The sequence below is a fragment of the Desmodus rotundus genome, chromosome 2 (assembly GCF_022682495.2).
Source record: "Desmodus rotundus isolate HL8 chromosome 2, HLdesRot8A.1, whole genome shotgun sequence".
Taxonomy (NCBI): domain Eukaryota; kingdom Metazoa; phylum Chordata; class Mammalia; order Chiroptera; family Phyllostomidae; genus Desmodus; species Desmodus rotundus.
In genome coordinates this window covers 98,007,393-98,031,569 of record NC_071388.1, presented here as the reverse complement: position 1 = coordinate 98,031,569, position 24,177 = coordinate 98,007,393, and the positions used below count along the sequence as shown (strand labels likewise).

At 37.7% G+C, this 24,177-nt stretch overlaps 1 protein-coding gene across 3 annotated transcripts in view; it reads left to right on the top strand.

Annotated features, from left to right (window-relative positions):
- The window catches only part of RABL3 (RAB, member of RAS oncogene family like 3), a 49,993-nt gene that overhangs the window by 6,247 nt on the left and 19,569 nt on the right, over positions 1-24,177 (top strand). For all 3 annotated transcript variants that reach the window (XM_045186018.2, XM_024578182.3, XM_045186020.2), the window contains exon 3: positions 22,250-22,379. In XM_045186018.2, the coding sequence (XP_045041953.1) occupies positions 22,250-22,379 (130 nt within the window). The remainder of the gene's footprint in view (positions 1-22,249; positions 22,380-24,177) is intronic.

Genomic DNA, 24,177 nt, shown 5'->3' with positions numbered 1-24,177 from the left:
TCACATCTTCAGGAGGATTTTGTTTCCTCTTCCCTGTAGAAGTCCTGTATGCTGTGCTGTGAAAGTACAGTCAGTGCCTTTTCATTTCTGTTGCTGCCACAGCCCTAGGGATTTCAGTGGTCCTTGTAATTTCCCACGTAGGAGTTTCCATGGTATCTAAATAATGTAAATTTCCCTAATGTATAATTATAACATGGGTCAATGGTTTCCATTTCTTGGGGCCTTTTTATCTACTCTCTACCACTCCTACTTGAGGTCCCTGATAGAAAGTTTGTTGTTTTCCTGACCATTAGATAGTTTTTCCAAGTCTCTTTCACTGACTGGGCAGCTCATCCAAGTCCAGACTTCATGCAGAGAATTACAGTCTGGTCTTTGTCCCTCACCCACATATACTCTTGCCTTAAAAACTGGAAAACAAATCTCTATTCCCAGATGGACACTAAAACTCCAGGGACCAGACCCTGAAGCTATATATGAATCTAGGTCGATTCCCACTTATCACTTGGATTTTAAGTTCTTCATTTCTAGCATCTGGGGATTTTCCTTTCTTTTGAGCTTGTCCTCTATATTTATTTTTTAAAATTTTATGATTTCTATGCATGTAAAGTCAGAGGGAACTTGTCTCCCATTTCAGCCTAAAATGTTTCCAAATTCTTAGATCTGGAAGGAAAGAAAATTCTAGATAATAAGTTCACTGACAACTTTATTGAAGTTTGGGAGACCCAATGGCAAGTTCCAGACAAAATTTCCCTTTGCATTCTTCTAGCTCCCCTTTGGTGAGATAACATATTGAAAGTAGTCCACCAACTTATACCAGAAACCAAAATAAACTCAAGATAGATAAAATACTTCAGTATAAGTCGTGACACCATAAAAGTCCTAGAGGAGAACACAGGCAGGAAAATCTCAGATATCCTATGCAGCAATATTTTCACCAATATGTCCCCTAGGGCAAGGGATATAAGGCAAAGAATAAACAAATGGGACTACATCAATTTAAAAAGCTTCTGCACAGCTAAAGAAAACATCAACAAAATGAAAAGGGAACCAACCACTGGGAAAACATATTTGCCAATGACACCCCAGACAAGGGTTTGATCTCCAAAATTATATATAAAGAACTCACATGACTACACACCATGAAGACAAACAATCCAATTAAAAAATGTGCAAAGGAACTGAACAGACACTTCTTCAAGGAGAACATAGAGAGGGCCCAGAGACACATGAAAAAATGCTCAACATCACTAGCCATCAGAGATACGCAAATTAAATCCACAATGAGATACCACTTCACACTGGTCAGAATGGCCATCATTAACAAGTCAACAAACAACAAGTACTGGCGAGGTTGTGGAAACAAGGGAACCCTAGTACACTGTTGGGAATGCAGACTGGTACAGCCACTGTAAAAAACCGTATAGAATTTCCTCAAAAAACTAAATATGGAACTGCCTTTTTAACAAATTGTTGTTCAAGTACAGTTGTCTCCATTCTCCACCCACCACTCCTCCCTGCCCCACCCTCGATCCTACCCTCTTTGGCTTTGTCCATGTGTCTTTTATGTTTGTTCCTTGACCACCCTTCCCCTATTTCTCCCCATTAGCCCTCTCTCGCCTACCCTCTGGTTACTGTCCATTTGTGGAACTGCCTTTCAGTCCAGTGATCCCACTGCTAGGATTATACCCTAAGAATCCTGAATCACCAGTTCAAAAGAACCTATGCACCACAATTTACAATAGCTAAGTGCTAGAAACAGCCTAAGTGCCCAACATAAATGAGTGGATCAAAACACTGTGGTGCATTTACATGATGGAATTCTATGCAGCAGAAAGAAAGAAGGAGCTCCTACCCTTCTGACAGCATGGATGGATCTGGAGAGCATTATGCTAAGTGAAATAAGCCAGGTGGTGAAAGACAAATACCATATGATCTCACCTATAAGTGGAACCTAATCAACAAAACAAATGAACAAAATAAAACCAGAGACTTGGAAATAAAGAACAAACTGACAGTGACCAGGGGGAGGGGCAAAGTGATAATGGGGGAAAGAATGGGAAGGATCAAGTCAAGGAACGTGTATAAAGGACCCGTGGTCATGGACGACAGGGGAGGGACTGAGTGGGGGGGGCAAAGCAGAGGAGAGCAACAAAGGAATAATTGGGACAACTGTAATTGAACAGTAAAAAAAAATGACAAAAAATAAAAATAAAAATCTATTTTAAAAACCTTAGACTTAAACTCCCATTTTCTGGGTCAGTCCTCATATTACTTTTTGCTCCTTAAAAAAGTGACCTGATACTAATCAATTTACTTTCTTTCTTTTTTTTTTTTTTTTGCCTCTCTTCATGTAGCTCCCCCTCCCCATTCCCTCAGGCAATCCCCACACTGTTGTCCCTACCCACGGGTGATGCATATAGGTTATTTTTAAAATTTTTTTCTTTTTCTTTTTTAATATAATTTATTGATTATGCTATTACAGTTGTCCCATTTTCCCCCCTTTATTTCCCTCCACCCTGCACACCCCCTCCCACCCACATTCCCCCCCTTTACTTCATGTCCATGGGTCATACATATAATAAGTTCTTTGGCTTCTACATTTCCCATACTATGCTTAACCTCCCCCTGTCTATTTTCTACCTACCATTCATGCTATTTATTCTCTGTACCTTTTCCCCCTCTCTCTCCCTCCCACTCCCCTGTTGATAACCCTCCATGTGATCTCCATTTCTGTGATTCTGTTCCTGTTCTAGTTGTTTGCTGAGTTTGTTTTTGTTTTTGTTTTAGGTGTGGTTGTTAATAACTGTGAGTTTATTGTCACTTTACTGTTCATATTTTTGATCTTATTTTCTTAGATAAGCCCCTTTAACATTTCCTATACTAAGGGTTTGGTGATGATGAACTCCTTTAATTTGACCTTATCTGGGAAGCACTTTATCTGCCCTTCCATTCTAAATAATAGCTTTGCTGGATAGAGCAATCTTGGATGTAGGGCCTTGCCTTACATGACTTGGAATACTTCTTTCCAGCCCCTTCTTGCCTGTAAGGTCTCTTTTGAGAAATCAGCTGACAGTCTTATGGGAACTCCTTTGTAGGTAACTGTGTCCTTTTCTCTTGCTGCTTCTAAGATTCTCTTCTCTTTAATCTTGGGTAATGTAACTATGGTGTGCCTTGGTGTGTTCCTCCTTGGGTCCAGCTTTGGGACTCTCTGGGCTTCCTGGACTTCCTGGAAGTCTATTTCCTTTGCCAGATTGGGGAAGTTCTTCTTCATTATTTGTTCAAATAAGTTTTCAATTTTTTGTTCTTCCTCTTCTCCTTCTGGTACCCCTATGATTCGAATGTTGGAATGTTTAAAGTTGTCCTGGAGGTTCCTAAGCCTCTCCTCATTTTTCTGAATTCTTGTTTCTTCATTCTTTTCTGGTTGGATGTTTCTTTCTTGCTTCTGGTCCACACCGTTGATTTGAGTTCCAGTTTCCTTCCTATCACTATTGGTTCCCTGTACATTTTCCTTTGTTTCTCTTAGCATAGCCTTCATTTTTTCATCTAATTTGCAACCAAATTCAACTAATTCTGTGAGCTTCCTGATTACCAGTGTTTTGAACTGTGCATCTGATAGGTTGGCTATCTCTTCCTCGCTTAGTTGTATTTTTTCTGGAGCTTTGATCTGTTCTTTCATTTGGGCCATTATTTTTGTCTTGGTGTGCCTGTTACGTAAAGGGGCAGAGCCTTAGGTATTCACGAGGGTGGGGTAACGCTGGTGGCTGCACTGTGACGCTATTTGGGGGAGGGGTCTGATAGGGAATAATGGCACTTGCTTCACTCTCTGCCAGTTTTCAGTCACTTCCCTCCACTACCCACAAGCAAATTCGGCCTTTCTGGTGCTGCTTCCCAGGTGGGTGGTTTGTGTATGTTCTATGACCCTGTGGGTCTCTCCAACAAACTCTCTTGTGAGGCTGGGAGTTTCTCCTGCTGCCACCTCAACCCCCACAGGTGTTTTCAGTCAGTGGTTTGAGGCTTTATTTCCGCACATTGGAACTCTGGTTGCGCGGTCTGTCACCCGGTCCACCAGCTGCTGCCTCACTGACCAGATGCAGCTTTGCCCACCCCACTCCACAATCCACTACCTCCCTGTGTCCACCACCTGCCGCCTTGCTGCGAGTCCTCTGCACCCGGGTGCCTGTCTCCACCCCTCCTACCAGTCTGGATGAATGTTTCTTCTTTAACCCCTTTGTCGTCCGACTTCCATTCATTTCAATTTTCTGTCAGTTCTGGTTGGTTTTTGTTTTTAAATTGTTGTCCTTTTGGTTGTGCGAGGAGGCACAACCAAAGAGTACATCTACCCACGCCTCCATCTTGGCCAGAAGTCCATCAGTTTACTTTCTGGGCCTTAGTATATTATTTGCAAAGTAGAGGTAAATAATACCTCTTTATCTAGCACAGGGGTGCCAAACTCATTTTCACTGGGGGCCATATCAGCCACGTGATTGTCTTCAAAGGGCCAAAATAATTTTAGGAATGTATAAATGTAACTACTACTTAACTGTTAAGGAGTTGAAATTACATTCAACTGCGAGGCTGATGTGGCCCCCAGGTGAAAATGAGTTGCATACCCCTGATTCTAGCCTATAGGTTTGTAGGGAGGATTAGAGAAGCTTAGATGTGAAGTTAAGGTATAGTGCTTTAAATTTAAAATTGAATTTAGTTCAGTTTTCTGTGCCCCTCCCTCCCTGCCTCTTTGCCCTTGTCCTGACCCTGTTATCCCACCTAGAACTCAGTCTGCTCACATCATTTATCTCTTGGGTTTTTCCCCTACTTGTTGAATTGGCTAAGTCTCTGGTATAATGTTGAATAGAAGTGGTGACAGTGGGCATCCTTGTCTCATTCCCCATCTCAGGAAATTTTCGATGTGCTCTTAAGTCTGGTGTTTGCTCTAGGATTTTTTGTAGCTATTCTTTATGAGATACAGAAGTTCCCTTCTGTTTCTATGTTGTTGAGAATTTGTATCATGAACTGGTGTTGTATTTTATCAGTTGCTTGTTATGATAATCATAATATTTCAACTTTTATTTGTTACTGTGGGAAATTATGTTGATTGGTTTTTAAATATCAAACCAACTTAGCATTTTTGGAATAAATCCAGCTTTGTCTTGTATGTCTTCATATGTCACTAGACTCAGTTTGGTAATATTTTTTCAAATATTTGAATCTAAATTCACCACAAACGTTATTAGTCTGTCATCTTTCTTACTGTCTTGTGGAGTTTTGGTATCAGGGTTATGCTAGCCTCATAAAATGAGTTGGGAAGTGTTATTTATGTTTCTAGTCTGGAAGAATTTAAGTTTTCTGTTATTTTTTCTTACCTATTTGAAAGAATGCGCAGGTGAAACCATCTGGGCCTAAAGTTTTCTTTGTGGAAAATGTTTAAATAACATTAAAGAAAATATGAAAATGACTGTGTTCTCCTTTTGTCAATTTTGGTGACATGTTTTTGAAAGAATTTGTCCATTTCAAAAAAGTTGTCAAAATTTTTTTATGTCTAGTCTTTCAATATATGTAGGCTCTTTGGTAATATTACTTTTTTCATTTCTGGTATGGGTAATTTGTAGTTTTTCTCCTTTAGTCTTGCCAGAGGTCTATCAAGGACCCGTTTTAGGATTTGTTGATTTTTCTCTATTATATATTTGTTTTCTATTTCATTAATTTCTACTCTTTACTTTAAGATATCTATACATTTTGGAGATTTAATTTGCTGTCTTTTTTCTAACTTCTTGAAATGGGTAGTTGTTTTCATTGATTTTTTTTTCAGGCTTCCTTTTAGAACTCTAAGGCTCTAAATTTTTAACCATGCACAGCTTTAGCTGTACCTCTGAAGTTTTGTTCATTATTATTCAGTTCAAAATGTCCAATTCCATTGTGATTTCTTCTTTGACTCATGGGTTGTTTAGAAATATGCTACTTAATTTGCAAACATATGAGAATGTTTATTTTAATTAATTCTCTGTAGTTTACTTTCATTATCTTCAGAACACACACTGTGATTTCATCCTTTGAAATGTGATGAGATTTGCTTGATGCCCCATTATATGGTCAATTTTGGTAAATATTTAATGTGCACTTAAAAAGAATGCATATTCTATAGTTGTTGACTACAGTGTTCAGATATACCAGTTAGGTCAAGTTTGTTAATTATTTTGTTCAAACCTGATTTTTGCCTGCTTGTTTTACCAGTTGCTAAGGAATGAGTGTTGTAATCTCCAACTATTAGTGTCAATTTGTCCACTTCTCACTTTAATTCTGTTAATTTTTCATTTATATATTGTGAGGCTTTATTAGTAGATGTATAAGAATTTAAGAATGTTTAAACTTCCTGAAGGATTTAACTTTTTTCATTGCGATATGTCCCTCTCCAAATCTGGTAGTACATTGTGCCTTGAAGTCTTGTCTTGTCTGATAATAAAATAGCTAAACCAACTTACTTATTTTTTCCAGTTTTATTGAGTTATAATTTACATGTAACTTTGTATTAGTTTAAGGTGTACAACATAAAGATTTAATATGTATATAACAAAATGACTTCCATAATAAGCTTAATTAACATCTATCACCTCACTTAGTTACACTTTCTTTCTGTAGTGAGAATTTTTTAATATAATTTAATTTTTTTAAAATTACTTTATGTGATAAGAACTTTTAAGATCTAAGTGCCCATATCAACAGATGAATAAAGAAAAATATACGCGCGCACACACAATGGAATATTATTTAGCCATAAAAAGAAGGAAATCCTGCCATTTGCAACAACAAATGCATATAAATATATGCATCTCTTGTAAGTAGGATGTAGTTAAATTTTGTTTTGATAACCACTCTGACAGTCATTTAATGTGATTCTTGGCCCATGCCTCTAGGTATTCTGATTCAGAGTTATACATGATGCCCAGGAATCTTAATTTTAAAAAGCATCTGAGGTGATTCTGGTAGAGGTGAATAGTATTTTGAGGAGCACTGGTTAGGATGTAGCATCAGTCTTCCAAGTGTATATGGAAGTGGTTAATGACAAGATTTGCACCACAGGAGGGGTAAGAGTATGAATCTTTCACTGATAGGAGGCAAGTAGTTATTAATACGGCAAGGCGAGAGGGAAGATAGTACAGGTGGATGGTACAAGGCCTCTAAATGATACAGTTTTTTAAAAATATAAGGACAGATTAATAATGTACTGGAAATAACTTTGAAGAGTAAGCCAGCCAGGCATTTGTTTTAATTTTTCAATTCCAAGGTAATTAGAACAAGAAAGAGAACAGCATCCATTTGAGAGGGCAGCAGGAGAAGTTGTGTGTTCAAAGTAGAGGCTGGCATTAGTTAATCCAGTGAAGTTAAGGCTAAAAATAATTTGGAATTTTGTGACCATGGAGTAAGATTCCATGAGAAAACTGGAAAGAAGGACACAACAAATGATGGGTAGGGAAAGCAGAATGTAGTTTGGGGTGAGAATATGAAAAACCGATTAAGGCCCGAAATGTATGATAAGTGAGGATAACAGGGATGTCAAATGCCTTGAGTGTAGCTGGTGGCAAGAACTTCCAGAAGAAACTGTCCCAACAGTCCACTGTATACGAAGGTGGAGACTTGATTGTATCTGCGAGGGTGGTTCTATGTAAGTCCCAGAGAGCAGACCAACATGAGATTAGTTAGTTCTCCACACTGCAAACAAGTTTCAGAAGTAACAGTAGTAATTCCCTTTGGAAACCATGCTTTTGGGAGAAGTAAAGTTGGAGTTCCCTTTAGTTATTTAGCTTATGCTAGACTTCAGATTTTTGAACTCTCTCCATAGTTCCAAGGAACATTGAGTAAAGGCTACAGCAGTCAGAGGCGCGTGTCATGTAATGTGACTGATTTTCCTGTAATGAGAGTGGTACTGACTCCTTTAAAGCCAGCCTGGCCTGGAAGAATGGAGCATGTGGGACTGAAAGTGACCTTGCTCTTCAAACTCTTCATTGGCCCAGCTGGTATGGCTCAGTGGACTGAGCACCGGACTATGAAGCAGAGGGTTCCTTGTTCAATACCCAGTCATGTCACATGCCTGGGTTGCAGGCCAGGTGCCCAGTAGGGGGTTTGGGAGAGGCAACCACATACTGATGTTTCTCTCCCTCTCTTTCTCCCTCCCTTCCCCTCTGTCTAAAAATAAATAAATAAAATCTAAAAATATAAAATCTTATATGTTTAAAAAAGAAAAACTCTTCATGGTATCTAGACTGATTGATCGCTGACTTCAGTCGGAAGAGAATGCATTTCTTGAGTGACAACATAAGTAAAAGGTCTTTTTAAATTATAATCTTCTGTAAGTTGTCAGATATGTAAATGATTTTGACTATTGTTGTAATAAAGTGAACATTTGTTCCCTTTAGGAAGAATAATTAAATCTGATAGAGCCTTTACCTCAGGAGTTTGTAAGAACACTTTCTCCCTAGCAGCTTTTATATTGCAATTATAGCTTCCTTGTAACTGACACATGTGAAAGGGGATCTCCAGAATCAGTGTAGACCCATGAATTCACAAACAGTTGCCTCCTTTAGCTCATTTCCCATTTGTTTAAGAGCCAACTAAAAATGGCAATGATAAGGTAATAGTGTAATTGTTTAATTTCAAGTACTAGATGAAACTAATGAGCTTAATGTGTGTGCTCAGTAATTATTAACATTTTGGATTTAGGGTACACTGCAGAGGTGTTCATAACTGAACGGAAGGCAGAAGAGTTTTATTTTGTGGTGTTCTTCATTCCTGTCTCCTAATTTTGTTGCCCCAAGTCTAATGGGACTAATATAAATGCATGGGTACTCTTATTTATGACAACAAGATTTACAGAACTTAATCTTTTCACAGATTATAAATAAGGAAATTGATTTGTCTTTTCTAGTTCACTTTAAAGGGATTTTAACTCTAATTTACACATTGCATATAATCAATATTTATTGAATGTGGACAGCATAACAATGGGCAAGCACTGGGAAGAAATATTTTTTATAAAGCAGTCTATCCTCAGTAAGAATATGAATGGGATCTAGTCAGTGGGACAAAGTTTATACATAAATGATCTTTATTTTCTTTAATTTTTTAGATTTTTTTTTCAGTTACACTTGTCTGGCTCTTTTCCCCATTGCTCACCCCTACCCCATCAACCCAACTCCCACAGTCAATGTCCCCCCATTGTCCATGCCCATGAGTCGTTTATTTGTGTTCCTTTGCTTACCCTTCCCGTTCTTTCCCCCGTTATCCCCCTACCCCCACCCCCCTGGTCACTATCTGGTTTGTTCTTTATTTCCAAGTCTCTGGTTTTATTTTGTTCATTTGTTTTGTTGATTAGGTTCCTCTTATAGGTGAGATCATATGGTATTTGTCTTTCACCACCTGGCTTATTTCACTTAGCATAATGCTCTCCAGATCCATCCATGCTGTCAGAAGGGTAGGAGCTCCTTCTTTCTTTCTGCTGCATAGAATTCCATCATGTAAATGCACCACAGTGTTTTGATCCACTCATTTATGTTGGGCACTTAGGCTGTTTCTAGCACTTAGCTATTGTAAATTGTGGTGCATAGGTTCTTTTGAACTGGTGATTCAGGATTCTTAGGGTATAATCCTAGCAGTGGGATCACTGGACTGAAAGGCAGTTCCACAAATGGACAGTAACCAGAGGGTAGGCGAGAGAGGGCTAATGGGGAGAAATAGGGGAAGGGTGGTCAAGGAACAAACATAAAAGACACATGGACAAAGCCAAAGAGGGTAGGATCGAGGGTGGGGCAGGGAGGAGTGGTGGGTGGAGAATGGAGACAACTGTACTTGAACAACAATTTGTTAAAAAGGCAGTTCCATATTTAGTTTTTTGAGGAAATTCTATACGGTTTTTTACAGTGGCTGTACCAGTCTGCATTCCCAACAGTGTACTAGGGTTCCCTTGTTTCCACAACCTCGCCAGTACTTGTTGTTTGTTGACTTGTTAATGATGGCCATTCTGACCAGTGTGAAGTGGTATCTCATTGTGGATTTAATTTGCGTATCTCTGATGGCTAGTGATGTTGAGCATTTTTTCATGTGTCTCTGGGCCCTCTCTATGTTCTCCTTGAAGAAGTGTCTGTTCAGTTCCTTTGCACATTTTTTAATTGGATTGTTTGTCTTCATGGTGTGTAGTCATGTGAGTTCTTTATATATAATTTTGGAGATCAAACCCTTGTCTGGGGTGTCATTGGCAAATATGTTTTCCCATGTGGTTGGTTCCCTTTTCATTTTGTTGATGTTTTCTTTAGCTGTGCAGAAGCTTTTTAAATTGATGTAGTCCCATTTGTTTATTCTTTGCCTTATATCCCTTGCCCTAGGGGACATATTGGTGAAAATATTGCTGCATAGGATATCTGATATTTTCCTGCCTATGCTCTCCTCTAGGACTTTTATGGTGTCACGACTTATACTGAAGTCTTTTATCCATCTTGAGTTTATTTTTCTGTATGGTGTTAAGTTGGTGATCAAGTTTCATTTTTTTGCATGTAGCTGTCCAGATCTCCCAACACCATTTGTTGAAGAGGCTGTTTTTACTGCATGTTATGGTTCTGCTCCCTTTGTCAAATATTAATTGACCATAGAGACATGGGTTTATTTCTGGGCACTCTATTCTAACCCATTGGTTTATGTGCCTGTTTTTATGCCAGTACCAGACTGTTTTGATTGTAGTGGCCTTGTAATACATTTGATATCAGGTATCGTGATCCCTCCTGCTTTGTTCTTTTTTCTCAAAATTGCTGAGGCTTTTGGGGTCATTTATGGTTCCATATAAATTTCTGAAATGTTTGTTCTATATCTGTGATATATGTCATTGGTAGTTTGGTAGGGATTGTGTTGAATCTATAATTTGCTTGGGGTAGTATGGACATTTTGATGATGTTAATTCTTCCAGTCCATGATCACGGTATATACTTCCATTTATTTGTGTCCTCCTTAATTTCTTTCTTCAGTGTTGTGTAGTTTTCTGAGTATAGGTCTTTTACCTCCTTAGTTAAATTTATTCCTAAGTATTTTATTTTTCTTGTTCATATAGTAAAGTAAATGATCTTTAAAATAACAATAATAATGAATGATTGCTAAAACTTTAATTAGACTAGACACTTATTTTACATAATAATTTATTTTATTCCCACAGCAACCCTTTGAGGTAGTTACTGTTAGTGTCCCTCTTTGCCAATGAAGCAGTTGCAGCACAGAGATGTTAAGTGACTTGTCCAGGGGAACATTGCTAGTAAGTGAGGACCTGGGATTTAGACACAGACAGCATAGTCTAAGAGCCTGTCCTCTTTATCACTATTCTGTACGGCTTCTTGTTCCGGAAAGACAGGTAGGAAAAAAGCATTCTAATGCTGGTAAATACAGTGATGACCAGACTCATGTGTTAAATTTAAATTTAAATTAACTAAGTTGAACTGGCACATCTCAACTGCTCAGTAGTACCATGTTGCTAGTGGTTACTGTATTGGATATTTTTATCACCACAGAAAATTCTTACATAAAAAGCACTTAAGTGAAAATTAGTGTTATAGCAATTCAAGAGAGAAAGTGAGATGTTTGTGAAGGGTGGAAAATTATGCAGGGCATAAATGATTGAATGGGTGGCCTGGGCAATGGATGAATGGGGGAGATATATATATTTTAGGTGAAAGAAGAGACAATGGTAATAAATTCAGTTCTGGACATGATGAAGGGCTGTATCTGAGTTATTCAACTGAAACTATCCAAAAAGCATTTGGAAATGAGGTGTTGAAGCTCAAGAGAAAATTCTGAGTTGGAATCATCTGTATAGAGATAATCCTGAACCATGAGAAATGATGAGTTTTTTTTTTAAAAAAAGAACATTTAAAAAGAGAAGAGCTGATGAAGAACTGTGGGGTATATTTAGAAAGTTGAAAGTGAAAGAGGAGTCAGAGAAAGATTGATCAAATGCTAGGATAGCTAAGATGATGAAATACCACAAGAGAAAAGAGAGGTGAGAATTTCACAAAGGGAGGATTGATTTTTAGTATGAAATACTATAGAAATGTAAGGACTGAGAGAGGAAAAAAATGAATGTGGTGATGATGATGTCAGTGCTGACCTTTGAAAGTGCAAAAATGTTAGTGGCAGAAATCAAATGATGTGAATAGGCTGAGAGGAAATAGAGACTAAAGTTTAAATCAATCTTTCGCAAAAGAGTGAATAGATACAGAATAGAACAGAAAAGTGAAACTTTTTTTAAAAAAAGGGGAAAGGAACTTAGCTGAGGGCTAAATCAGATTACTGGAAAGGAGAGGTAATTAGCAACAAACTATACTAGTCATCCATTAATTTGTTCATTTAGCACATATATTACCTGCTGGGTATCAGACACTGTAAGGAATTGGAAGTGCAGGCATACCTTGTTTTATTGTGCTTTGCTTTATTGTACTTCACAGATGTAATGATTTTTACAAATTGAAGGCAAGACCCTCTTACCAGCAAAAACATTATGACTCCCTTTAGTATGACTCGCTTTATTGCTGCGGTCTGGAACAAACCTGCAATATCTTTGAGGTATGTCTACACAGCAGTGAATGAGACAAATTCAGTTCCTGCCCTGTGGTGCACTTTCCTAATTGTTCTTTGCTGTCCTTCTCTTTCAACTCTATACTAAGACCTCCTACCTTTCTCCTTCTCTTTTTTTAGATATATTTTATTGATTATGCTATTATATTTGTCCCATTTTTTTTCTCTCCTTTATTCCCCTCCACCCTGTACCCCCCCCCCTTCCAAGGGCATTCCCCCACCTTAGTTCATCTCCAGGGGTCATACGTATGAGTTCTTTAGCTTCTCCATTTCCCATGCTATTCTTAACCTCCCCCTATCTAGTTTGTACCTACCATTTATGCTTCTTATTCCCTGTACCTTCGCCCCATTCTCCCTCCTCCCCCTCCCTGCTGATAGCCCTCCATGTGATCTCCATTTCTGTGATTCTGTTCCTGTTCTAGTTGTTTGCTGAGTTTGCTTTTGTTTTTGTTTTAGGTATGGGTAATAACTGTGAGTTTGTTATTGTTTTACTGTTCATATTTTTTATCTTTTTCTTAGATAAGTCCCCTTAACATTTCATATAATAAGGGCTTGGTGATGATGAACTTCTTTAACTTGACCTTATCTGGGAAGCACTTTATCTTCCCTTCCATTCTAAATGATAGCTTTGCTGGGTAGAGTAATCTTGGATGTAGGTCCTTGCCTTTCATGACTTGGAATACTTCTTTCCAGCCCCTTCTTGCCTGCAAGGTTTCTTTTGGGAAATCAGCTGAGAGTCTTATGGGTACTCCTTGGTAGGTAACTGTCTCCTTTTCTCTTGCTGCTTTTAAGATTCTCTCCTCTTTAATCTTGAGTAGTGTATTTATGATATGCCTTGGTGTGTGCTTCCTTGGGTCCAACTTCTTTGGGACTCTCTGAGCTTCCTGGACTTCCTGAAAGTCTATTTCCTTTGCTAGATTGGGGAAGTTCTTCATTATGTTTTCAAATAAGTTTTCAATTTCTTGGTATTCCTCTTCTCCTTCTGGCACCCCTATGATTCGGATGTTGTAACATTTAAAGTTGTCCTGGAGTTTCCTAAGCCTCTCCTCATTTTTTTGAATTCTTGTTTCTTCATTCTGTTCTGGTTGAATGTTTATTTCTTTCTTCTGCTCCAAACTGTTGATTTGATTCCCAGTTTCCTTCCCTTCACTGTTGATTCCCTGTACGTTTTCCATTATTTCATTTTGCATAGCCTTCACTTTTTCATGTATTTTGTGACCATACTCAACCAATTCTGTGAGCATTCTGATTACCAGTGTTTTGAACTGTGCATCTGATTGGTTGGATATTTCTTCATCCCTTAGTTCTATTTTTGGAGCTTTGATCTGTTCTTTCGTTTGGGCCTTTTTTTTTTTTTTTTTTTTTTGTCTCTGTGTGCCTATTACGTAGTAAGAGGCAGTCCTTAGGTATTCGCCAGGGCAGGGCAACCTACATGGCTGCATTGTGGCAGTGTATGTTGGGGAGGGGTCTGAGAGGGAACAATAGTGCTTGCTGTGCTCTAGGATGGCTATCAGTCACTTCCCCAGCCATCCACAGCAAATTAGGCCCTTCTGGTGCTGATTCCCGGGTCGAGGGTTTTTGTATGTTCTAGGACCCTGTGGTTCTCTCCAATGAACTCTCCTGTGAGGCTGGGAGTTTCTCCTGCTGCCACAACCCCCACAGGTTTTTACAGTCAGAGGTTTTGAGGCTTTATTTCCCCACACCATAACCCTGAGTTACACAGTCTGTCTCTCTCCCCAGTTGTTCCTCCTGGTTTATCCTCACACAAAAGTGAGACCACCGGTCCTCCAGCCCCCACCTTGCCACAAGTCCTCTCCACCCAGTTGCCTGTCTCAACCCCTCCTACCAGTCTGGATGAATGTTTATTCTTGAACCCCTTGGTTGTCAGACTTCCATACAGTTCGATTTTCCGGCAGTTCTGGTTATTTTTTGTTTTTAAATTTGTTGTTGTCCTTCTTTTGGTTGTATGAGGAGGCCCAGTGTATCTATCTTCCTACGCTTCCATCTTGGCCAGATCTGCTTCTCTTTAGTAATAGTTCTGCAGGCATATATACTAAACCAAACTTATTAGCATCAATAGTGGCCAGTGTTCTCTCTTGATGTGTATGATAGTCTTTACTAAATTTGTTTTTGCTTTTTTAAAGTTAGAAACAATGAATAAACTTCCAGTGAGACACAACCTTTTATACTTAGTCTTGATTTGGCTTTCATAAAAAGTCAAGAGTATGTATATGAGAATTACCAAGGCAACAGCAGCATTGAGGAATATGGTTCCTTTTCCCATATGATGATCAGCAGACACTGTTCCTACCTTGTATAACTAAAGTCTGTAATGACTTTAAGTATTAAATCCTTGATAACCTATTTAAATATAAAACCCATTGCTTATAATTTGGCATTACCCCCACCCCATCATTCTGGGCTCTTACTTTAGCACCAAGGAACCTCTTATTGTGTCAAGAGCAATACCTGTGATAATATCAAGCTTTGCCTTGGCGATCTCTTACCTGTGTAAGTGATATAATGTTATAGCTACAAGCTACCAGCCACTGGTTTAACATTCTTTGGACTTGTTCCATTTGAATTAAGTTAAACAGTATTAATCGAACAAGCTGAAAAGGAAGAAGGACACCTTCTCTTCTAATTCTAGAGGAAAACAATGAAAGTTTTGATTAGGGAAGGTATTTTGTCAGTCTTACTTGGAACTGTATATAGTCAAAAGAGATCTCAGTAGCAGACTTGGTACATTACAAAGCTAAGAGGGCATGCTACCTGGGAATTGTATTACATGGTGGCTATTCTTAGAGGAATTATAGTCATTTAGAAGAGGTAATGTAAAAAAAAAAAAAAAAAGAAGAGGTAACGTTAGACATTTGAAATAATTTTAGAGATGAAAGCGGTGTATAGCAGTGGTTGCCAAACTTAATTATGTTACAGAATCACCTAGGGAGCTTTCTTTAAAAATACAGATTTTTGAGCCCTACCCTAGAAACTTCAGGAATGATCCAAGAGTCTGTGTTTTATCCAGTTCCTATTCTGATTTAATTAGTTCTGAAAACTGTACCTGAGAAGTGATGGTATTCAGTAAAATAATAAACCTAATATAATAAGACCTTGGAGGATGAGATAATCTAAATTTATTCATTGATTTGAGCAAACATAACCAAACATCTAATATGTATTAGGTACTATGCTATTTTCTAGGCCCACAAAGATGAATAATACATGATCCCTGTCCTTATGCTCAGAGTCTAATAGAAGAGATATTGGCAGATAAATAAAACAGTGTGGTTAGAAATGATAGACGTGTACAGGATCTTATGGGAGCAAATAGGAGTACCTAAACCTCCCTGGTTGGTTTTAGGTCTTGGAGGGAAGGGAGACAAGATCAAGAAAGATTCACTAATGTGATTGAGTTTTTGATAACAGGTAACTGACTCCTTATAACACTTTGTATTTTGTTTCAATGGTTTTGCTTAGAAATCCTGCTAAAATGTTTTCTTTCTTTCTTTTTAAATATTTTTTATGCTATTACAGTTGTCCTACTGTTTCCCCATTCACCCCCCTCCACCCAGCCTGACCCCCACTTCCATAAACATTCCCCTCACCATTGTCCATGTCAATGGGTCCTTCATATATGTTCTTTGACTAATCATTTCACCTTTCTTCAATCAGTCCCCACTTTCCCCCTCCCCACTTACATCTGTCAGTCTGTTCCATGATTCTATGCCTCTGGTTCTATTTTGCTATTTAGTTTATATTGTTCATTAGATTCCTGTTATAAATGAGATCATATGGTAATTTTCTTTCACCAACTGGATTATTTCACTTAGCTTAAGTCTCCAGTTCATCCATTTTGTCGAAAAAAGTAGGAACTACTTCTTCCTTTCTGCTGCATAGTATTTCATTGTGTAGATGAATCACAGATTTTTTATCCACTCATCTACCTACCGATGGGCACTTTGGCTGTTTCCAAATCTTGGCTATTATACATAAATAGTGCTGCCTGGAACATGGTGGTGCATAAATTCTTTTAAACTGATGTTTTAGGATTCATCAGGTATATTCCCAGCAGTGGAATCACTGGGTCAAAAGGTAGTTCCATTTTTAGTTTTTTTGAGGAAACTCCAGGCTGTTTTACAAAGTGGCTGCACCAGTCTGCATTTCCACCAACAGTGAACTCAGGTTTCCTTTTCTCCACATCCTTGCCAGCACTTGTTGTTTGTTGATTTGTTAACAGTGGCCATTTTGACTGGTGTGAGGAGATATATCATTGTGGTTTTAATTTGCATCCCTCTGATGGCTAGTAATGTTGAGCATTTTTTCATAAGTCTATGGGCCATCTACATGTCCTCCTCGGAGAAGTGTTTATTGAAGTCCTTTGCCCATTTTTTAATTGGATTGTTTGTCTTTCTGGGTTGAATCCTATGAATTCTTTATATATTTTGGTGATTAAACCCTTGTCAAATGTATCATTGGCAAATATGTTCTCCCATACAGTTGGTTCCCTTTTCATTTTGATGAGGGTTTCTTTAGCCGTGCTGAAGGTTTTTAATTTGATATAGTCCCATTTGCTTATTTTTTCCTTTACTTCCCTTGCCCTAGAAGATATAGTGGCAAGAATATTGCTACATGGGATATCTGCCTGTGTTTTCCCTCTAGGATTTTTATGTTATCTCGACTTACATTTAAGTCATTAATCTATTTTGAATTCATTCTGGTGTATGATGTAAGATGATGGTCTAGTTTCAATTTTTTGCATGTATCAGTCCAGTTCTACCAACACCATTTATTGAAGAGTCTGGCTTTACTCCATTTTATGCTCTTGCCTCCTTTGTCAAATATTAATTGACCATAAAGACAATTAATGGGTTTATTTCTGGGCTCTCTATTCTGTTCCATTGATCTATGTGTCTGTTCTTATGCCAGTGCCAAACTGTTTTGATTACAGTGGGCTTGTAGTATAGTTTGATATCAGGTATTGTGATCCCTCCTACTTTGTTCTTCTTTCTCAAGATTGCTGAGGCTATTTGGGGTCATTTTTGGTTCCATATAAATTTTTGGAACATTTGTTTTATATCTGTGAAATATGCCATTGGTATCTTAATAGGAGTTGCATTGAATCTATAGATTGCTTTGGGTAGTATGGACATTTTAATGATGTTAATTCTTCCAATCCATGAACAGAGTATATGCTTCTACTTACTTGTATCTTCCTCAATTTCTTTCTTCAGTGTCCTATAGTTTTCTGAGTACAGGTCTTTTACCTACTTGTTAAATTTATTCCTGGTACTTTTTTTGTTGTTGTTACAATAGTGAATGAGATTGTTTTCTAAGTTTCTCTTTCTAATAGTTCATTATTGGTGTATAACGATGCCATTGATTTCTGAATATTGACTTTCTGAATATCCCACTACGTTACCGAATTCATTTATTAGGTCTAGTAGTTTTTTGGTGGAGCCTATAGGGTTTCCATGTTTAATATCATGTTGTCTGCAAACAGTGACAGTTTGCTTTTTCTTTTCCAATTTAGATGCCTTTTTTTTTTTTCTTGTCTGATCACTGTATCTAGGACCTCCAGGACTATGTTGAAGAAGAGTGGTGAAAGCGGACTTTCTTGTTCCTGATCTTAAGGGAAACGCTTTTAGTTTTTGCTTGTTAATTATGATATGGGCAGTAGGTTTTTTTGTATTCAGCCTTTGTTATATTTAGGTATATGTTCCCTCTATTCCAACTTTGGTGAGTGTTTTCATCATATATGCATGTTGGATTTTATCAAATGCTTTTTCTGCATCTATTGATGTGATCATGTGATTTTTGTCTTCTATTTTGTTTATGTGATGTATCACATTTTTTGATTTGTGGATATTGTACCATCCTTGCATGTGTGGAATAAAACCCACTTGATCATGGTGTATGATCTTTTTGATGTATCGTTGCATCTGGTTATCTAATACTTTGTTGAGGATTTTAGCATCTGTGTTCATCAGAGATATTGGCTATAATTTTCTTTCTTTGTTGTATGTTCACCTGGTTTTAGAATTAGTATAATAGTGGCCTCATAAAAAAAGAGTGTGAAGACCTTCCCTCTTTTTGAATTTTTTTGAATAGTTTGAGAAGGATATGTATTAGTTCTTCAAATGATTGGTAGAATTTGCCTGTGAAGTCATCTGGTCCAGAGCATTTGTGTGCCAAGGGTTTTTTGATCACTTCTTCAATCACTACTTGTTATCACTCAATTCAGGTTTTCTAATTCTTCCTGATTCAGTTTTGGAAGATTGAATCTTTCTGGAAATTTATCATTTTACCTAGGTTGTCCAATTTCTTGGCATATAATTGTTCGTAGCAATTTCTTCCATTTTATTTTTTTTAATTTTTTGTGATGCCATATATTTTTTAATTTTTTATTGTATTTTTTTCATTACCATTTAGTCCCCTTATATGCTCTCCCTACCCCTACAATCACCACACTGTTGTCCCTGTCTATGGGTCCTTTTCCCTTTTGCTTGATCCTTCTCTCCCCTAACCTCCCCCACCCTTCACTGTCATCCTGCTATCTATGAATCTGCCTCTGTTTTCCTTATTAGTTCAGTTTGTTAATTAGATTCCACATGAGTGAAATCGTATGGTATTTGTCGTCCTCTGGCTTATTTCGCTTAGCATAATGTTCTCCAGGTCCGTCCATGCTGTCACAAAGGGTAAAATTTTCTTCTTTTATACTGCCAACCAGTATTCCATTGTATAAATGTCCCATAGTTGTTTTATCTCCTCATCTACTGATGGACACTTGGGCTGCTTCCATATCTTGGCAATTGTAAATTATGTTGCAGTGAACATAGTAGTACTGTGTTCTTTTGAATTAGTGTTTTGAGTTCCTTTGGATGTATTACCAGAAGTGGGATCACTGTGTCAGAAGGCAGATCCATTTTAATTCTTTGAAATATCTCCCTACCGCTTTCCACAGTGGCTGTACCAATCTGCATTTCCACCAACAGTACAAAAAGGTTCCCTGTTCTCCACATCTGTACTAGCACTTTTTATTTGTTGATTTATTGATGATAGCCATACTGACAGTTGTGAAGTGATATCTCATTGTGGTTTTAATTTGCATTTCTCTGATGATTAGTGACATTGGGCATCTTTGTATATGTCTATGGACCATCTGTATGTCCTATTTGGAGAGGTGTTTATTCAGGTCCATTGCCCTTTTTTTTTAATTGGGTTGTTTTTTGTGATGTTGAATTTTGTAAGTTTTTTATAAATTTTGGATATTAACCTTTTGTCAGATGTATCAGTAAGTATGTTTCCAAGTCTGTGGATTGTCTTTCCATTTTTATTTTGTTGATGTTTTCTTTTGCTGTGCAAAAACTTTTTATTTTGATGTAGTCCCATTTGTTTATTTTTCATTTTGTTTCTTTTGCCTGGAGAGATAGATATATCCAATAAAATATAGCTATTTGCATGTCCAAAATTTTGCTGCATATATTTTCTTCTATGATTTTTATGGTTTCAGGTCTTACATCTTAGACCCAATATTGCCTTCCATTTTAAATGAGAGCCTTGCTGGGTAGAGTAGTCTTGGTTGCAAGTACCTTGCTTTTCATTACTTCAGTGTTTCATGCCAATCACTTCTGGCCTATATTGTATCTATTAAACATCCAAATTGTAGTGTGGTGGCTGTGGTAGTCTGAAATTCAAGGAACTGGTCCAAGATGGATAAAAATTTGGAATTCATCAACATAATAACGACATTTAAAATTAAAAGATGATGAAATTGCGAAGACAGCAAGTGTTGACTGAGAAGAAAAGAGATCGGAGAACTAAATCTTAGGACACTCCAACAATTAGAGAATAGAGAGATAAGGACAACCCATATGGAGATTGAAAAGGATTAGCTGGGAGGTGGGAAGAAAACCAGGGGAGTATGGCATCCTGGAAGATAAATGAAGACAGTATTGCAAGGCAGAGGAGTGATTAGTTGTGTCAAATGGTAGAGGAAGGTAAAAATTGTTCATTGATCATTGGATTTAGCAATGTGGAAACCATTGGTGACCCTGATAAGGAATGATTCATTAGGGTGATTGGGGCAAAAGTGTGACAGGAATGAGTTCAAAACAGAATGGAAGGAGAAGAATTAGAGACAGTTGAGGATAGACTCAAAAGTCCCTTGGAGGACTTTCACTGTAAAAAGGAATAGAGAAACCCAAATCATTAATTTGAAAGAATATAAGCACCCCTATATTCACTGCAGTATTATTTACAGTAGCTAAGATTTGGAAGCAGCCCAAGTGTCCATGGTAGATGAGTGGATAAAAAAGCAGTGGTACATTTACACAATGGAATACTACTCAGCTGTAAAAAAGAAGGAATTCTTACCTTTTGCAACAGCATGGATGGACCTGGAGAGTATAATGCTAAGTGAAATAAGCCAGTCAGAGAAAGACAAGTACCATATGATTTCATTTATACGTGTAATCTAATGAACAACAACAACAAAAACAAAAAGTAGAAACAGACTCATAGATACAGAAAACAGACTGACAGTTGTCAGACAGGAGGGTTCTGGGAGGCTGATGAAAAAGATGAAATGGATTAGGCAAAAAAGAAAAAAACTCATAGACATAGACAACAGTACGGTGATTACCAGAGGGAAAAGGGTGTGGGGGAAGGTAGAAAAAAAGGGTAAAGGGGGGATAAATGGTGATGGAAAGAGACTTGACTTTGGGTGGCGAATAGATACAATATAAACAAAGAAAGAAAACACAATACAATGTAAATAAATAAACAAAAAACAAACAAATAAATAATGGAACAGATAAATGGCATAGTAGCTTGAGGAAGTAGAAGGTTTTTTTTTTTCTGAAAAATTATGTCATGTTTATACACTGGTGGAAATTACCCAACTGAGAGGGAAAATTCGGTGATGAGAGGAGCTCCACTTTGACCAGAAAGAGGAGATGGGATCTAATGCTTTAGGGACACAGACAGCCTATGTCTCACAGCTGGAGGGAAAGTGGATTATACAGGTACCAATGCAGGGAGGTGGACAGATATGGGAAGAACCGGTTGTAGAAGTCCTCTTCTGATTGTTTCTGTCGTGAAGCAAGGTAATTAGCTGTGTTTGAGGATAAGGAAGGGATATTGGAAATTTTAAAAAGAGGAAACGTATCTAGGAGAGAAAAAGAGGAAATGAACTATATGAAATGACTGAAAGACAGATCCAAAGGTACACTTGAGTTTAAAATGAATTCAGTCAGCTTGAATGTGTATTTTTCTGAGCTTCACATTCAGCTAGCTGGGTTGTAGACATGGAAATCAGGGAAAAGGTGGATGTAATTAGGGTTGATATTTTATCAGGTGAATACAATGAGAGAGGGGGAAAAGCAGTGACTAAAACGACAAATCATGGAATTTATCCTTAGTCAGGAAAGGAGGTTTAGAAGTAGAAGGGGAAGCTATGAAAGATGTTAGGATCAATTAAATACATATAGAGTCCTGTGAGGTCAAAGATTATAATTAGTGTTGGAGTATAAGAGGGAGAAAGCTTGAGATAATGATATGCAATGTCCAATGCTTTAAACTAGAATGAGGGTGCTTACCAGTTTGCTAAGTGGCTATAATAATTATTTTTATGGATTGATATTTTTAGGTTCATGACTACAAAGAAGGAACCCCAGAAGAGAAGACCTACTATATAGAATTATGGGATGTTGGAGGCTCTGTGGGCAGTGCCAGCAGTGTGAAAAGCACAAGAGCAGTATTCTACAACTCTGTAAATGGTAAAGCGTTTTTTATTTCTACCATTTATTACTGGGCTAGGAGTACACATCCTCTATATGGAATGCTGTGGGATGCTGGACTCATCTTAATTTAAGAAAGATTTAATTACTCACAACTCTTAATTTAAATCTGCATATCATTCCAGTTTGTGTTTCTAGATTCTAACCATGTAATTCAGAACATTGAATATTTGCTTTGTCTAAGTGTTTCTATTTATATTATTGTCATAAAATAAATATTAAGAAGTAAAATTGTATTTGCGGTACTTGACATTAACCATGGGGCTTTCAAAACACTGTCCCCTGGGAGTCCTATTCCACCAGTAAGTTGGGTAAGTACAATAGAACTATTAGGAATCCCACAGTCTAAGCCAGATGTCACAGAGTTACAAAGATTTCTTTCATCTGCTCCTTAGAGGGATTCCTATGCAATTAATTATGAAGTGATGACTAAGAGTGTCTTTTGGGGTGCAAAAATTTCCTCCGGTTACAGAGATTCAAAAGCCTGGAGCAGATTTCCAACTAGTGGCATGTAATAGAGGACTAACTGCAGTTAATAGAGGGCCTACTCTGTCAGTAGACTAAACTGCTGACACCTAGAATTTACCAATAGAGTTTCTTTATCTTTTTACTCTTTTTTAAGTTAATTTGTTAAACCTTTTTTTACTGTGAAATATAATTTCAACTTGTCTTTGATTGATGTACCAAAAGATTTAGCATCTTACCCCTTCCCTCCTGGTGTATGCATTTATCATTCACTATTAAGTAAGCATTGCAATTGCTAAGTACTTTCTTCATTTCTTTTTTTTTAATTCAATTTTATTTTTTAAATTATTTTATTGTTGTTCAATTACAGTTGTCTGCATTTTCCCCCCTGTACTCCCCCGCACCCCAGCCAAACCCACCTCCCTCCCTTGCTTCCACCCTTCTCCTTGATTTTGTCCATGTGTCCTTTATAGTTTTTCCTGAAAACCTTCTCCCTACTGTCCCCTCCCCCCACCTTCTGCTATTGTTAGATTGTTTTTAATTTCAATGTCTCTGAGTATATTTTGTTTTCTTTTTTCTTATGTTGATTATGTTGCAGTTAAAGGTGAGATCATATGGTATTTGTCTTTCACCACCTGGCTTATTTCACTTAGCATAATGCTCTCCAGTTCCATCCATGCTGTCACAAAGGGTAGGAGCTCCTCCTTTCGTTCTGCTGTGTAGAATTCCATTGTGTAAATGTACTGTAGTTTTTTGATCCACTCATTTACTGATGGGCACTTCGGTTGCTTGTAGCACTTGGCTATTATAAATTGTGCTGCTATGAACATTGGGGTGCACAGGTTCTTTTGGATTGGTGTTTCAGGGCTTTTAGGATATAGTCCCAGCAGTGGAATTGCTGGGTCAAAGGCAGTTCCATTTTTAGTTTTCTGAGGAAATTCCATACTGTTTTGCACAGTGGCTGCACCAGTCTGCATTCCCACCAACAGTGCACTAGGGTTCCCTTTTCTCCACCTCACCAGCACTTGTTTGTTGATTTGTTAATGATGGCCATTCTCACCCGTATGAAGCAGTATCTCATTGTGGTTTTAATTTGCATCTTTCTGATGGCTAGTGATATTGAGCATCCTTTCATATGTGTCTGTGCCCTCTGTGTGTCCTCCTTGGAGAAGTGTCTGTTCAGGTCCTTTGCCCATTTTTTCCCCCTACGGTGTTACTCATTTATTTTTCTTTAACATAATATGATACATAACTATTTGTTTTTAAAGATTTTATTTATTTTTAGAGAGGAGGGAAGGGAGGGATAAAGAGA